This window comes from Silurus aristotelis (genome assembly GCF_946808225.1).
Source record: "Silurus aristotelis genome assembly, chromosome: 23".
Lineage (NCBI taxonomy): Eukaryota > Metazoa > Chordata > Actinopteri > Siluriformes > Siluridae > Silurus > Silurus aristotelis.
Genome location: NC_139596.1, coordinates 17,454,186 through 17,471,597, shown reverse-complemented (window position 1 = coordinate 17,471,597; position 17,412 = coordinate 17,454,186). Strand labels below are relative to the sequence as shown.

Sequence of the window (17,412 nt, the reverse complement as noted above, 5' to 3'; positions counted from 1 at the left end):
GAATAGATAAAATGAATTGCAGAAAAAAAATTAGCAAATAAACCAACAGCTGACTCATTGTTTAAAAAAATAGAAAAAGTACGCCACACTCGCTGTAGATTCACAGTCCTCTGATTGTGTATGTGTAAGCAAAAAAACAACAGAGCTGTCCTTATGACCGAACAGGTCAGGAATATCACAGGTGAACACAAACCAGCTCAGCATTGCAGAGTTTGGATCTGAAAGAACAGACAAATAGACATCTATACAGCAGATGAAGGTGTGTGTCGCTCAACCCTTCCAGACTCTTTGCAACAAAATAAGATATGAGGTCAGAATGAATCACAGCTCAGGCTAATGAATACATGAATATGTGGTGGAGAGATGTGAAACCATGGGATAATTAGAAGAGCGCAAATTAATTAAACGGGGAACTTCTACTTCTACCTGGCATTTTGCACTTTGGAGACTTTGAACTTCTGAGTGACCGTATATAATTGCTTTAGTGTGTATATATATATATATATATATATAAATTATCGCGTTCAATTCAAATTAATGCAGCACATTGCTGTGAGACCAGTTTTATTAAAAATGTCTTCTTCTTTTTTCGTCTGCTCCCATTAGGGGGCGCAACAGCGGATCTTCCGTCTTCATACCCCCCTGTCCTCTAGATCTGCCTCTTTTACACCAACTACCTGCATGTCTTCCCTCACCACATCCATAAACCTTCTCCTTGGTCTTCCTCTTTTCCTCCTTCCTGGTGGCTCGACCGATATACCCCATGATCCTCCTCTGCACATGTCCAAACCATCTCAATCTCACCTCCCTCACCTTGTCTCCATAACGTCCTACATGCTCTGTCCCTCTAATAAACTCATTTCTAATCATGTCCATCCTCGTCACTCACAATGAAAAAGTTTTATTAAAAATATAAATAAATAAATATAAAAGACACAAAATTGAAACCTTCAACGCAGCACACTTTTATTCACAACGTTCTTTCTGCACTCAGAAATAAAAATAATGTTTATTCACTAAACATTTGTTTTACTGATGCACCAATTCGCAAATCAATCACCAAAAATCCATCTTCCCGGAAAAGTGGAGGTTATTGGAACAGCAGATGAGACTAAATGAGGAATGGGATCTTATGCTTCTTTTTTATTTACCATTTTTTAGGCTTTATGATTTATGGTTTTAATACAGAACTGCAGCAAATATGTAAAAAAAAAAAAAGTATAATTATACATACATGCATTCGTTATTTTAGACAGAACTTTTTTTATAAGGCAGCAGAATTCAAGGCCTTCAGCTTTTTAATCCAAAAAAAAAAAATCCTCTCTCTCTCTCTCTCTCTCTCTCTCTCTCTCTCTCTCTCTTTCTCTTTCAGGATTTGCCCCTGAAAAGGCCAAAGCCTTGGAAAAGAGGAGACGCTGACAACCTCTGGAAGCATCTATGGCGCTCCAGGTTGTTTCTCCTGCATTCAGTTTACATGATTAATTTAGCTGAATATAGCGCTCCCTACAGACCCTGGAGGATAAAATAATCATCAACCCAGATTTTCAGTAGGAATAGTGTTTGTTGTTGCTCTCCTGCTGCAGGGATTTGTCATTTTTCTTTATGATACACAAAATTTTTCTGCTTTTGATTCAAGGCCTCTCGAGTTTAAAGAAACAGCCGTCAGCCAATTATTACTGCTCAACCTATTCATAAGCTAAAAGCTTTGGCTAAAATGAAAGTGTAATGGTCTTTGAAAGTATAGGTATAATAGCTAGGAAAAAAGGGCTAAGCCCTGCAACGTGTAGGGCATAAAAAATGGATGATTTGTCTGCTCAGGGACTTAAAACCTGATTTCAGTCATTTTAGCCATTCAGTGTCAAGGTAGAATGTCAGCCTTGTCAACCATTACCTCTCTGGGAATAAAAGCAGCATATGCTTTTTTTTTTTTTCCAAAAGTGATAAACACTAGTTGGAAAACGTTTCAGGGTCAGTGTCTGGGTTTGCTTCCATTTTGAATTTTTTTCGAGTTTTATGATGGTTGTATAGCGATGTGAAAGGTGGTGTTCACCATCAAACATTAGCATTCATTGTCAAACTGCTACACCAACATTCACTATTTACTTACACCTGTACACATGATCAAACAACAACATTCAACATCAAGCACCAACATTCATCATAAAAACACCAACATTCTCCAAAAAACACCGACTTGCATCATCAAACACCAACATTCTCCTTAAAAACACCAACATTCACCATAACATCACCAGCATTCTTCATAAAAACACCAACATTCACCATAACATCACCAGCATTCTTCATAAAAACACCAACATTCACCATGAAAACACCAACATCTTCATTAAAATACCAACCTTCTCAATAAAAACACTAAAATTCTCCATCAAACATCAACATTCACAACAAAATCACCAACATTCATCATAAAAACACCAACATTCTCCAAAAAACACCAACTTGCATCATCAAACACCAACATTCTCCTTAAAAACACCAACATTCACCATAACATCACCAGCATTCTTCATAAAAACACCAACATTCACCATGAAAACACCAACATCTTCATTAAAATACCAACCTTCTCAATAAAAACACCAACATCCTCAATAAAAACACTAATATTCTTTATCACATTCCAACATTCAGCATAAAATCACCAACATCTTCATAAAAACACCAACATTCACCAAAAAAACACCAACATCTTCATAAAAACACCAACATTCTCCATCAAACACCAACATTCTGAATAAAAATACCATCTTCATAAAAACACCAACATTCTCCATCAAACACCAACATTCTGAATAAAAATACCATCTTCATAAAAACACCAACATTCTCCATCAAACACCAACATTCACCACAAAATTACTAACATTCTCCATTAAAACACCAACATTCACCATAAAAACACCAACATCTTTATATAAACACCAACATTCTCTCTCAACAAAAACACTAACATTCTTCATCACACACCAACATTCACCATAACATCACCAGCATTCTTCATAAAAACACCAACATTTACCATGAAAACACCAACATCTTCATTAAAATACCAACCTTCTCAATAAAAACACTAACATTCTTCATCAAACATCAACATTCACAACAAAATCACCAACATTCTCCACAAAATCACCAACATTCACCATCAGCAAGTATAATATTTAAAACCTATTATTCTCCCTATGCAGAAATTGAACACCTTTCTGGGGTGATGAATGGAATGAGGGATGCCTGGCTGAAGAAAGATGAGTTCTCTAACTACCTGAGATACATTATATTGACAAAAGTATTGGGACACCTGACCTTTCCTACTATATGTGGTTCTTCTCCAAACTGTTACAACAAAGCTGGAGGCACACAAATGTACGTTTGTGGTAATAACATTTTGCCTTCACTTGAACTTGTAAACCCAAATCTGTTCCAGCATGAATATGCCCCTGTGCTCCATGAAGATATGTTTTGGAGAGGAAGATCTTGAGTGGCCTGCTCTTTGGGATGAATGGGAACTGCATCCCAGGCCTCCTCTTCTCACCTACATCAGTTCCTGACTTTACAAACACCCTTGTGGCTGATGAACACAAATTTCCACACATGCACACTCTTTTCCCAGAAGAATGGCGAGAATTATAAGAGCAAATTGGCAATAAATGTGGAATGCGATGTTTAAAAAGCTAACTTTTGGCAATACAGTGTATGTGTTTAAAGGTTAAGTCATCTAATTGAGCCCACAGTAGAGAAATGATCTAATAATTTCAATTACAGTATTTTAGACCTCTTCTCTTTGGATTAGTATGTTTTTTTACTCCTCTGCCTGGTCTAAGCCTGGCAGGCATCCGAGCTGGCATTTTGTCTGTCCATGTGGGAGAATAAAACAAACTGTTCCTCAGCAATCATCTCTCTCTCTCTCTCTCTCTCTCTCTCTCTCTCTCTCTCTCTCTCTCTCTCTCTCTCTCTCTCTCATTTTCTCTCATTTTCTCTCATTTTCTCTCTGGGCATCACAAACTCTATGACATTTATGACAGTCACTGATAGATTCCAGAATTGCGAATTATGCACGCCAAAGCTGGGGTGGTCTGGCATTTGAAAGAAGGAAAACACAATTACTGTGGCTGGCTTTTTTTTTTCCCTCCTTTTTTTTTATATATCTTGTCAAAATAGGCCGGGTTTACTGTTTATGTGGGTCGCTGGTTTCTTTACCTCCAGCGTTCATTTGGCTTTTATTATCCGCATTGCACATTGCTGGAGATTTCTGCTCCGCTTTTACGCAGAGAGATGACTTTCGCGCCATGAGGCCGAATATTATAAAAAGAAAAAGTTGTTTCGCAATCAAATAGTCACCATGGTTAGTGTTTGTAATCTTGGGGAGTAAAGTTCCTTTCTTTCCTTTTCCTTTTGACCTGCTCTGCCTACCTTTTTTCTTTTTTTCCACTTTCCATTCTCTACTTTTTCTTTCCCTTTCTCTTATTTTTCTTTCCTTTCTTTTATGTTCGTGTTTCTTTTGCCTTTTTTCCTGTCCTCCACCCCCCCCCCCACTTTCTTTTCTTTTTTTTTGTCACTGTCTAATTTATACTTTTTTCTTTTCTTCCCATTTCCATTCTCTTCTTTTTGTTTCCCTTATTAATTTTTTTTCTTAATTTTAATTTTATTTCTTTCTTGTTCCTTTTGTACCTCTCTTTATTTACCCTCTTTCCTTTATCTTCTTTTTCTTTCCCTTTTCTTCATTTTTTCTTTTAATTTCTTTCTTTTTTGTCCCCCTTTTTTGCTATATTTTTTCTTTTTCCGCTTTTCCTTTCTTTCCCTTTCCTTCTCTCCTGCATTTTTTTATTTTTCTTTTTGTATTGTTTTCCACTTTCCTTTAACTTAATTTTTTTTATTTTGTCCGTCTCTTTTTCTGTCCTCAGTGGTGGACATAATACAAGTATATACATCACAGTGTACAGAAGAAGAAGAAAAAGGACCACCAATAAAGCTTGCACACATATTGCACACTGGTAATATCGCACGGTTTAAATTTGTGTTATTGCACATTTATTGCACAAAACGTTGTTATTGTTATTATTGCACAGTTAAACACAATAACAGTGTGTATTACGGTGACTGGTTCACTGGGAGCAGCTCTGATTGTAAAGTCTAATATCAGCAGGGAGAAAGGATCTTCTGTATCGCTCCTTTAGACACTTAGGATGTAACAGTGTGTCACTGAAGAAGCTGCTCAGAGATGAAATAGTTTCATACAGGGGGTGAGAGATGTTCTCCAGCAATGATGATAGTTTTGCAACCATCCTCCTTCTCCCACCTCCTGTACAGTGTTTAGGGGGAATCCCCTATACTGAGCTGGACTTCCTGATCAGCTTGTCCAGTCTCTTCCTGTCTGCAGTAGAGATGCTGCTGCACCAGCAGACCATACGATAGGAGATGGCTGATTCCACCACAGAGTCAAAAAAGGTCTTCAGTCGCTCTCCCTGCACTCCAAAAGACCTTAGTCTCCTCAGCAGAAAGAGTCTGCTCTGTCCTTTCTTATAAATTGCCTCAGTGTTATCTGTCCAGTCCAGTTTGCTGTTCAGATGAATACCCAGGTATTTGTAAGAGTCCACTCTCACAATGTCCTTTCCCTGAATGTTCACTGGTGATTGTTTTTTTTTTTTTGCTGGAGGCAGCTCCGTTGGCACGGAGTCCACAATGTTCTGGATCAGTCTTCTGTACTCCCTGTCATCATCATCAGCATCATTCATGATCAGGCTAATGATGGCAGAGGCTAATAACAAGGCTAATAACTAATAAATTATCATTTACCCCAAACCTTCTTTTAAACAACTTTTTAAAAATCGGGGAAAATAAGGTCACGAGGGAGTTCGAGTCTGAGGTTTCTTCATCATTTATTTATTTTTAAAATATTCCGCTTGAGGTTGAACTGATGCTGAACTGTATGCTGGTGATCAGTAGATACACCAAGCGCCAATGGCGATTTTAGCTTGAACGACGCTCTGGGTGAACCACGCCATGACCCAACGTCTCTCCCATTGATGAGTTTTAGCTTTGAAAAGGTTTTCTGTGATTGTACTGAATGTGTCCTGATCTGACTTCAGTAAATTGTGCACAATGATGTGTATTTAATTGTGCAAAAAAAGGCATTTAGAGTGATGAAGCAGAGAGGAGCTTTTCAAAGCTGAAACTCATCGAGACTTTGGGTCATGGCGTGGTTCACCCAAAGCCTCTTCAAGCTAAAATCGCCATTGGCGCTTGGTGGATCTACTGATCATCAACATACGGTTCATCAACATCAAGTGGAACATTTTTAAAATAAATAAATGAAAAAGAAACTTCAGACTCGAACTCCCTCATGACCTTAATTTCCTCGATTTTTTTGTTTTTTGAAGAAGGTTTGGTGTTAATGATAATTTATTAGACTTGTTTGAGTCATTAATATCATTTTATTAATAGATCAGTGTGCTGAAAGTCACATTCGAGTCTTTTCAAATAAAGTGAGGTGATTAAGTAAAGAGTCTTGTGCCAAAAATAATAATAGGAACATTATAGTTATAATAAATCATAGTACTTTAGATACTTAAGTAGATTTGAAGGCAAAAACTTTTGTACTTTTATTCAAGTGAAAGTTTAAAGGGACACTTTTACTTTTACTGGATTTACATTTTACCTACTGTCTCTTTACTTTTACTCAACTACATGATTTGTGTACCAACCCTTTTCTTTCTTTTCTTTTTCTTTTCACCCCTTTCCTTTTCTTTTTGTCCCTCTTTTCTTTTTTGTATTTTTTTCACTTTGCTTTCTCTTCTTTTTAATTCCATGTCCCGCATGCCCCAACCATCTCAATCACACCTCTTTCATTTTGTCTCCAAAATGTGTACAGTTTCTCCAATAAACTCAATGTTTTATTGGTGTTAAATACTACATGTTGGTGTTTAATTGTGATTTCTAGAGAGTTTAATGATGAATGTTGGTGAATGATGATGTAGATGATGAATGATGCTTTATAGAGAATGTGCTTATTGGTGGATAGTGGCGATATTTTATGAAGAATGTTGGTGTTTCAAGGAAAATATTGGTGTGGAACAGGGAATGTTGTGTATGTGTAGATGTTTCATGAAGAACACACTAGTGTTGGATGATGGAGTGTTTGGTGTATTTTTGTCTCTGATAGTGAATTCTGAAAGGCTTGTTGCCATTTGATTGAAAATATTAGCGTTTGATGGAAAATGTTGATGTTTGATGGTGTTTCTGGTCCAGTGGTGGTGCTGCTAATGCTGGTTATTACATCTGGTATTTAATCAATGGTTCTAGAGCAACATTTGTGATGGAATCTTGTCTAAGAAGATAAGAATTATTTATTGTTTGTCCCTCAGGCAGCTGGTCTCGGCAGTCAAGCAGGGAAGTAGCTATTTTCAACTTCTCAAAGAGCAGGAGGAGAAGAAGAATGAAAAGAGGAGAAAAAAAGAAGAGAGGAGACTCGCTGGTCTTCATCATCCATCATCCACCTTTGTCTCTGAGAATGCTGAAGATAGGTAATGCTCACTTTCAAACGCCAGATTTTTGCTTTCTTTCATTAGACGTTATGGGAAGAAAAGAGATGAAGATGATAATCGCATCTACACAAACACTGTTTTCCATCCAGTAGCTCTGTACATGCTGAAGCATCCTCATCACCCTGGAGGCAGAGCAACAAGAGGTGGGACCAAAGACTTCGCCCCTTTACTCCAGTCCACCAATCACTGACTTCAGATCAGCCACAGCAGCTATCAGAGTGAGATTCCATACTGGCTTCCTCTTTCTTTTTCGCTCTGTTCTTTCTGTTTCTCTTTTTATCATTTACTTGAATTCTGTCTTGAATCTTTTTAGGTCTTTGTGTGGGTTTTTTTCCTCAGGTGTTTTGCTCAATATTTCCTTTTCTACATCTCTTTTCGGTTCACTTTCTTTTTCACTGCCTCTCACTTTTCTCACTTGTCTCTCTTCATTTCTCTCATACCTTCCATCTCTTACTGAATTACCTTCCATCTTTTTCTTTGTCTTTCGCCATCCTTTTGTCTTGTTGTTGTTTCTTTTCGTCGTCTCGTTCTGTCACGTGTCTCTCAATGGCTCGACTTGTGCATTTTCACGTGTCTTTCGAAAATGCCTTTCTCTCATTCTCTTCATCTCTATCTGTCTCTCTGTGTCTTTTTTCTTTTTATCTCTCTCATCTCTCTTTTCCACCATCATTTGCTTCTTGTGTCTCTCTGTCGCCACCTGTCTCACTGGGAAGGCAGTTTTTTCAGGTATCTGTACTTTACTGAAGTATTTTCATTCGGAGAGATTTTTACTTGAACTTCACTACATTTCAAAGATTTTTATATATTTTTTTTTTATCCCACTACATTTTGTGAAATCAAATTACGAGGATAAAAACGTAACTGGTGAAACACGCAGCGAGTCACCAATCAGGATCGAGCGCACGCTCTGTTTTACACGTGTTCTGATCGGCGCTCGGTGCATCTAATTATCACCAACATACAGTTCAGCATCAGTTCAACATCAAGCAGAACATTTAGAGAGGAACAAATGATGAAGAAACTCCAGACTCGAATTCACCACAACCCACGTGACCTCGTTTACACTATTTTTTTAAGTAGTTGAAAAGGTTTTGGGTTCATGATCATTGTAATAGAAATCAATCAGTGTTTAAGTCATTAATATCATTCTATTAATAGATCAGTGTGCTGAGAGTCACATTCGAGTCTTTTCACATAAACTGAGGTGATTAAGTAAAGAGTCTTGTGATAAAAATGATAATAGGAAAATTATAGTTATAATAAATTATAGTACTTTGGATACTTAAGTACATTTGAAGGAAAAAACTTTTGTACTTTTATTCAAATGAAAGTTTAAATGGACACTTTGACTTTTACTGGGGTCACATTGGGGTACTGTCTCTTTACTTTTAATCAACTACATGCTTGTACTTTGTCCACCACTGGTGGTAATTAAAGCATTAGACTTTCAATCTGAAAGTTGTGAGTTAAAATCCCAGCAATGCCAAGCTGCTACTCCTGGGCCCCTGAGTAAGGCCCTTAACCCCATAGCTGCTCAGTTGTATGAATTGAATAAATGTATGTTGCTTTGGATAAGGGTGTCTGCCAAATTTCCTAAATTTAAATGTACCTTTCACACTGAATATTTTCCTGTATTGTTGTGTCTTTCTCTAAATTCTTTCCCTCGAGTTCCTCTCTCTTTCTTTCTAACATTTTTTCCTCTTTTTTCTGTGGTCTGTCTTTTTCTCTCATGTGTCCCATCATCTTTCTCAATGTTATGTGGTGCTTTTCCTTTTTTCAATACTTTCTCTTATGTGTGTCTTTCCATATCTCTCTCTATCTCTCTCTCTCTCTCTCTCTCTCTCTCTCTCTCTCTCTCTCTCTCTCTCTCTCTCTCTTTTTCTTTACACAAGCCTACACAGTTGTCTTGCTGTGTCTCGATGATGTTTCTCTCTGAAGTGCTCACTCTGAGGATTTCAATGCTGAAAACATCAGTGGGTGTTTTGTTGCTCCATTTGATTTCTGTGCTTTTAAATAGTTGTTTGTGTGTGTGTGTGTGTGTGTGTGTGTGTGTGTGTGTGTGTGTGTGTGTGTGTGTGTGTGTGTGTGTGTGTGTGTGTGTGTGCCCACCCACACACTCTAAAACACTTACAGGGAAAAAAAACCTCCGGCAAATATTTCAGTCTCTGATAATTTCACAAAAGAGCCTTTTTTATTTTTTAAAACACTTTCAGAGAAATTGCTGGTCTTTTATTCAGGCGTGTTTCACACACTCAGGAGCGTGTTGGCTTTTGTGTGAACGATTCATCGGAGCGAAACGTAATTTCAGCCCGAGAGTCGAGCAACGCACCCCTACTAAGAGCCGAACTGAAAAGAAAAGAAAAGGAAAAAAATGTAATAAAAGAATACAGACATTTCCTTGTTGACCTGACAGCCGACTGTGCTAAAAGCATTTGTGACTAGCTAATAGCTGAATTAGCTGAGAAAGATGACCTGCTAGCTTGCTCGAAGGCTCAAGTTTGGTAAAGTTAACCAAGGCCACTATATTTCGTATTTCGTTATTAGCTGGATTTTTTCGTGCATTTCACTTCACAGTGCTGCACCACTGCCAAAACAAAGCCAAACAGACTGCACCTTTTTAGGAGTGGCTGCTGTTTTTTTTCTGCTTCGTCCTATTGATCATAATCAGTGAATTCATCATATAAGTTCAATCGCATACAAATTCTCAAAAGGTCATTAGGAAATGTACACACCTCCTTAATGTATTAAACTGAATATTATTCTGGTTACAGGTGTTAAGAAGCAGCGCATTCATTTAGAACACTGACTTCCTCTGTGCTCAATGCTCAAACACAAACCTGAACTTCCACCCAATCCCAGTATTCCAGCACTCACACTGACACTGCTTTAAACGCCACTATACTGTGCACTTCATTGACAAAAGTCTTGGGACAACTGGCTTTTAGTGACTGGAATCTCGTTTATTAAAATGAACGAATATTTTTTTGAGTCATTTCATTCCTTTAATCACCTTCATAGCGTCTGTTGGAACCACGTGATAAAAGAACGAATGACTCGGACTAGAAGAGTCGAGAGATGAACTACTCAATTCTGTTTCCTGTACATAACTTACTAAGATTTTGCGAAGCTTTGCTCATGCGCATCCAGTAGAAAATGAAGGAATCACTCTTCGAGATGACTCGTTCTTCTGAGTCACATTAAAGACTCGTTTAAAATGAACGTTTATGAACGACCCGTCGCTAGTGGCTTTTCCAGCTAGTGGCTTTTCCAGACTGAAATGCTTCCGATCGTATTGTACGCAATCGTATAGAAGGTCGTTGGATGCGGCATCGTCATTTTTCGTTCAAGTGACCGTTTTTCCTAGGAACAAAGTGCGACATCAAACAACATAAATTGACAAAAGTAACACAGAACTAAACTCAAACTCTAAACTAACAACACAAAGTGCACATGTGCAAAATCTTGTCAAAAGACAAAAGGCAACATGAGACAAAAATAAACAGTATCACAGTAGCGCCGACCAGTACAGTACAGAGGTTTGTGCAAATAGAATAAAAAATTAATACTGAAATCTCTGATGATATGCTCTACATGGGTTGGAGTGGAGGATCTCCTGCTATACGTCTCTGACTTTCAACCCTGATGAACATCTTTGGGATGAATGTAAACGCTGACATCACCCCAGGCCTCTTCACCTCACCTACCTGACCTTCACTAACACCCTTGTGGCTTAATGTATCTCCACAAATCTCCACAAGCATACACCTTAAATCAACTGACCAGTCAGAATCATTGCTGTATTATAACTGTTATAACTAGAGGTTCAGATGTTATAACTCCATGTTCTTGTAGGGAACATGTGTACCGCCAGCTGTGCTGTCTGACCTGGTTGTTGGAGGCTCTGTCTTTGGGACATTCTGGAAAATTAGGACCTGTGGCCTCCTGCTGGGACGCAAGGTATGATTTTCCCTTAGCCTTTGCATTTCATTTTATTATATACATATTTTTTTTCTCATATTTCATTGGAGGAGCATTAGGACATACGTGACAGTTGATATGGCAGCTGACGTGACAAAAGAAGAAGAAGTGTATTCATCATATGAATTCAATCACATACAGAAATACTCCATGAAGCTCAGTAAGGTCATTAGGAAATGTACACACCTTAAACTGGATATTATTATGTTACAAGTGTTTAGAAGCAGCGCATTCATGTAGAACACTGACTCAACGCTTTGAAAACACACCTCAACTTCCATCCAATCCCAGTAATCCAGCACTCACAGTGACACTGCTTTCAACGCCAATATACTGTACACTTTATTGACAAAAGTATTGGGACACCTGGCTTTCAGTGATTGAAAGATCGACTCATTTTAGTAACTTGGTTCTTTGAATCTCGTTTATTAAAATTAACGAATATTTTTTGAGTCATTTAATTCCTTTAATCACCTTCATAGCATAGGGACTCACCTGATAAAAAAAAAAAAACAACTCGGACTAGAAGAGTCGAGAGTTGAACTACTCAATTCTGTTTTCTCTCCATAACTTACTAAGATTTTGTGAAGCTTTGCTCATGCGCATCCAGTAGAAAATGAACGAATCACTCATTGAGACGATTTGTGATAATGGACATATAGTAGATGTGGCAGTAGATGTGACAGTAGGGACAAGTCAGTAGACCTGAAAGAAGATGAGACAGTAGACGAGACAGTAGACGTGACAGCAGACATGTCAGTAGATGTGACAATAGGAACAAGTCAATAGTCAGTAAACCTAAAAAAAGATCAGACTTGACAGTAGATAATTGTGACTTTAGGGAAGAGTCAGTAGACGTGACAGGAGATGTGACTTTAGGGAAGAGTCAGTAGACGTGACAGTAGATGTGACTTTAGGGAAGAGTCGGTAGACGTGACAGTAGATAATTGTTACTTTAGGGAAGAGTCAGTAGGCATGACGGTAGATGTGACTTTAGGGAAGAGTCAGTAGACGTGACAGTAGATAATTGTTACTTTAGGGAAGAGTCAGTAGACGTGACAGTAGATGTGACTTTAGGGAAGAGTCAGTAGACGTGACGGTAGATGTGATTTTAGGGAAGAGTCAGTAGAAGCGACAGTAGATGTGACTTTAGGGAAGAGTCAGTAGACGTGACAGTAGATGTGACTTTAGGGAAGAGTCAGTAGAAGCGACAGTAGATGTGACTTTAGGGAAGAGTCAGTAGACGTGACAGTAGATGTGACTTTAGGGAAGAGTCAGTAGGCGTGACGGTAGATGTGACTTTAGGGAAGAGTCAGTAGACGTGACAGTAGATGTGACTTTAGGGAAGAGTCAGTAGACGTGACGGTAGATGTGACTTTAGGGAAGAGTCAGTAGACGTGACAGTAGATGTGACTTTAGGGAAGAGTCAGTAGACGTGACGGTAGATGTGACTTTAGGGAAGAGTCAGTAGACGTGACAGTAGATGTGACTTTAGGGAAGAGTCAGTAGACGTGACGGTAGATGTGACTTTAGGGAAGAGTCAGTAGAAGCGACAGTAGATGTGACTTTAGGGAAGAGTCAGTAGACGTGACAGTAGATGTGACTTTAGGGAAGAGTCAGTAGACGTGACAGTAGATGTGACTTTAGGGAAGAGTCAGTAGGCGTGACGGTAGATGTGACTTTAGGGAAGAGTCAGTAGACGTGACAGTAGATGTGACTTTAGGGAAGAGTAAGTAGACATGACAGTAGATGTGATGGCAGAAGTGTGAGTAGATGTGATAGTCGATGTGACAGTAGACATGACGGCAGACATGTTAGTAGATGTGACTGTAGGGAAGAGTCAGTAGACGTGACAGTAGACGTGACACACAACCCGATAGAGGATAAGAAAAAAGTAGAAGTTGTAATAAAGTCTTACCAAGTAGAAGTTGTAATAAAGTCTAATGTCCAAGACATTCTTTGCTTTGTGCGATTGTGTGAGTGTGGAATGGAGAACGAGAGCAGGATGACGTGATTCGTAAATGGAATAGTTCCTTTGTGAGTTGCTTTCAGCAGTGCTTAACAGCTGTGCAGTCCCACATGGAATGTGTGGAACTTTTCTAGTGTATTTTGAATAGAATGAGTACAGATTTCTAATTCCATGGAACCCGTTTTGGAAACATAAACCCAACCCTGTGTGGTGACGTGTTCTTTAAAGCCTGCGGTCTTTACTCTTATCTGGATGTAGTTTAGACACTTCATCCAATTTTCAAGTACAGTAAGATTGGTGTGTGCTTCTATTTGAACATCACATTCCACATTCAGTCGCCATCTCCTGTAATAAACTCCACTTTTCTGTAAAATTGTTCCACTAGATTGTGGAGTGTGCTCGTGGAGAATCATTCAGGCACAAAGATGTTAATAAAGTCAGGTACTGATGTAGGTGAGAAGGTGAGGAGGCCTGAGGTGCAGTCAGTGTTCACATTCATTTCAAAAGGTGTTCAATAAGGTTGGAGCTCTATAGCAGGCCACTCAGGAGCTTCCATTCTAACCCATGTATACAATCGTTTCATAGAGTTTAGGGGGCACAGCGGTATCATCATGCTGGAACAGGTTTGGGATTTGCATCTGCTAGTTGAAGTGAATGCAAAATCTCATGCTACCAGATCCAAATATGTCCTACACAACTGTATATTGCTTTTAATGTCTAAAAAAAAGTTTGGAGGTTGCATGCAATCAAATGTGCCTTCTTTTTGGTTTTTCATCATCAGTGTGTTGTTTGTTTTAGAGTGTGAGTGTGTGTTCAGGGGAGAGTGTGTGTCTAACTCACAGAAACACACTGCGCTTCCTCCCTGAGGCTGAACACTGACCTTAATAACACTGTGACCTCAAAGTCCGGAGTGGATATAATGAGTGTAGCTTTATGAAGTGTGTGTGTGTGTGTGTGTGTGTGTGTGTGTGTGTGTGTGTGTGTGTGTGTGTGTGTGTGTGTGTGTGTGTGTGTGTGTGTGTGTGTGTGTGTGCGTGCACGTATGCCTTTTTTATAACTGTGTTTGGCTTCAAGACACAAAAGCAGAGTGTGTCTGTATATACAGTCCCCCTCCCAAAGTATTGGAACAGCAGTGTCAGTTCTTTTTTGTTATTATTAGTAGTAGTAGTAATAGTAACTAAAAGATCAATGTTTGTGGACACCTCACCATAAAATGTGTATGTGCTTCTTTTGGAACGTCCCATTCCACATCCCAAGGCATCCTGAGGTTTGGCCAGCTCCAGTCACGTCCCACCTCGTGAAGATTATGAACCTTTAAAGAAATAGATCCAGAACTCGCAAACTTCCTGTACCACTCAGACGTACCAGTGCCAGCTGGATCCCACTTCATGTGTGGAGTTTTGACATTGGACCTCCTAGAGTGTTTAAAGGCATGAAGAAGCTGATGCTGGATCTGTGATGATCACAAATGTTGAGCTCAGTAGCTCCTGGTTTTATAACCATAAAGACTGTATTAGACTGTAGAAAAAACTTTACTCATAATCACATACTCCAGTGCTCATGTTAGTTTTCACTCTCCAGTGTTCTGTATTGTTGAAAGATTTATGATCAAACTCTTGATGTCACCCAAATGAGGATGGGTTCCCCTTTTGAGTCTGGTTCCTCTCAAGGTTTCTTCCTCATGACATCTAAGGGAGTTTTTCCTTGCCACAGTCGCCACGGCTGCTCATCAGGGATTAATACACACCATTCACCTTAACTGTTGATTTGTGTAAAGCTGCTTTGAAACAATGTCTGTTGTGAAAAGCGCAATAGAAAGAAACTTGACTTTACTTGACATTTAGTCCCTATACGCTCATAATAGCCTCCACTCTTCTGGGAAGATGATCCACTAGATTTTGGAGTTGCACTTGTGGAGATTCACTCAGACTCATGGGTGTTAGTGAAGTCAGGTGCTGATGTTGGTGAGGTGAGGAAGCCTGGGGTGCAGTCAACGTTCACATTCATCCTAATAGGGTTGAGATTAGAGCTCTAGAGATCTTCCAGTCCAACCCATGGAACGCATATCTTCATGAAGCTGGCTTTGTGCACAGGGGCATTATCATGCTGGAACAGGTTTGTGTCTCCTAGTAAAGTCAAGTGAAAGGAAGATTTAATGCTACAGAATCCAAACACAACCTATTCTATTGTGTGCCTCCAATTTTGTGGTAATAGTTTGGAAAAGAACCACATCTGGCTGGAGAATTGGGTGTCCCAATACTTTTGTTTGTATTTACAAAAAACCCTCAAACCATGTAATAACTGGTTATAATACAGAATCAAATACTTCTCCTTTTTTGATGTTTATTTCAGGCTTTTTATGCAGCTTCCTTTAGTTGTTGTTGTTTTCCAGAGAGTTTCTCCCTCAGTCTCCTCTTCAGGAGGTGAAATGTTTACTCGGGTTAAGGTCTGGTGATTGACCCTTTGTTGTGTAATGGTGTGTTTTGGGTCCGGTTTTCTCCTGCTCTAGTTACTTCCACCTTGATTTACCCATGAGCTCAGGCTATTGCTGAGGAAGTGTCCAGAGAGCAGAAACCTCCTGAGGTCATTTGGTTCTGTGTTAATGTAGACAGTGTGAGGTACAGTAAGAGAGAGGCTGCCCCCGGTGGCTGCCTTGATGCCTTTACACTCTGCTTACACCTTCTAAAACAATGACATCAATAATAATAATAATAATAATAATAATAATAATAATAATAATAATAATAATAATAATAATAATAACTAAATGAATAATAAATATATCTATCTGCCTCTACCTACCGCTCTCGCTATCTACCCCCCCCCCTTCCATCTCAGTATTGCTATTGCTATTTGCTTTTTTGCCTGTCACTAAATAACTCTGTGTCTCTGTTTATCTCCCATTGTGTGTGTGTGTGTGTGTGTGTGTGTGTGTGTGTGTGTGTGTGTGTGTGTGTGTGTGTGAGAATGTGTGTGTGATTCTGTCTCCATCTTTTTGTCTGTCTGTCTGTCTGTCTGTCTGTCTGTCTGTCTGTCTGTCTGTCTGTCTGTCTGTCTGTCTGTCTGTCTGCATCTTTTTGTTTGTCTGCCTGTTGTCTGGTTATCTGTTTGTCTGTTGTCTGTCCGTCTCAGGGATCCAGGGCGGAGCAGAAACATTCATAAGTCTGTGTACAGAGAGAAGTTAATTCAGGCCAAATGGGATCGATTAATTTCTCCACCAAAGGTCTGTCACTCTCTGATAGAGAAACAAATACAGATTAAATGATTGTAATAAAAAGGAAATAATGATTATAATATTCATTATCTAGTACTTATTCCTTATAAAAGTGCAGGACTGATTCTTTCTCTCTCTCTCTCTCTCTCTCTCTCTCTCTCTCTCGTTCTCTCTCAGTCTATGCGTCCTGGAATCAGACTGTCTCACATCACCTCTCTGACCCACAAGTCCTCGGGCCTCAATACCATGTCGTCATCTGTGTTAACAACCTCAGTGTTAAGCAACATGTCCTCCTGTGATGTCACTTTCTCGGGTGAAGAGAGTGAGTGCTCGAGCATGGTGATGTCACAGCCAGATCCTCCCATTTCTAGATGTAGGTCCATGTGTGTGTGTGTGTGTGTGTGTGTGTGTGTGTGTGTGTGTGTGTGTGTGTGTGTGTGTAAAGGTGGACCATATAAACAGGAAACTATATTGTAGGGTTCACTGTTTCCCTCAGTGTCTATGAAAAAGGAGTGTTAAGATATCAGATCAGCAGATGGCAGCAGAGAGCTCTATCTATCTATCTATCTATCTATCTATCTATCTATCTATCTATCTGTCTGTCTGTCTGTCTGTCTGTCTGTCTGTCTGTCTGTCTGTCTGTCGGTCTGTCTGTCTGTCTGTCTGTCTGTTTTTGTTAGTTATAG

General features: G+C 39.1%; 1 protein-coding gene across 4 annotated transcripts in view; it reads left to right on the top strand.

The window, feature by feature from the left end:
* LOC310718513 (coiled-coil domain-containing protein 60-like) overlaps nt 1-17,412 on the top strand; it is a 28,727-nt gene that overhangs the window by 4,497 nt on the left and 6,818 nt on the right. For 3 of the 4 annotated variants that reach the window (XM_083527390.1, XM_083527392.1, XM_083527393.1), the window contains 6 exons: nt 1,373-1,449; nt 7,386-7,544; nt 7,655-7,783; nt 11,418-11,522; nt 16,645-16,735; nt 16,904-17,099. In XM_083527390.1, the coding sequence (XP_083383516.1) occupies nt 1,373-1,449; nt 7,386-7,544; nt 7,655-7,783; nt 11,418-11,522; nt 16,645-16,735; nt 16,904-17,099 (757 nt within the window). The remainder of the gene's footprint in view (nt 1-1,372; nt 1,450-7,385; nt 7,545-7,654; nt 7,784-11,417; nt 11,523-16,644; nt 16,736-16,903; nt 17,100-17,412) is intronic. The other variant, XM_083527391.1, reaches the window with a different exon arrangement.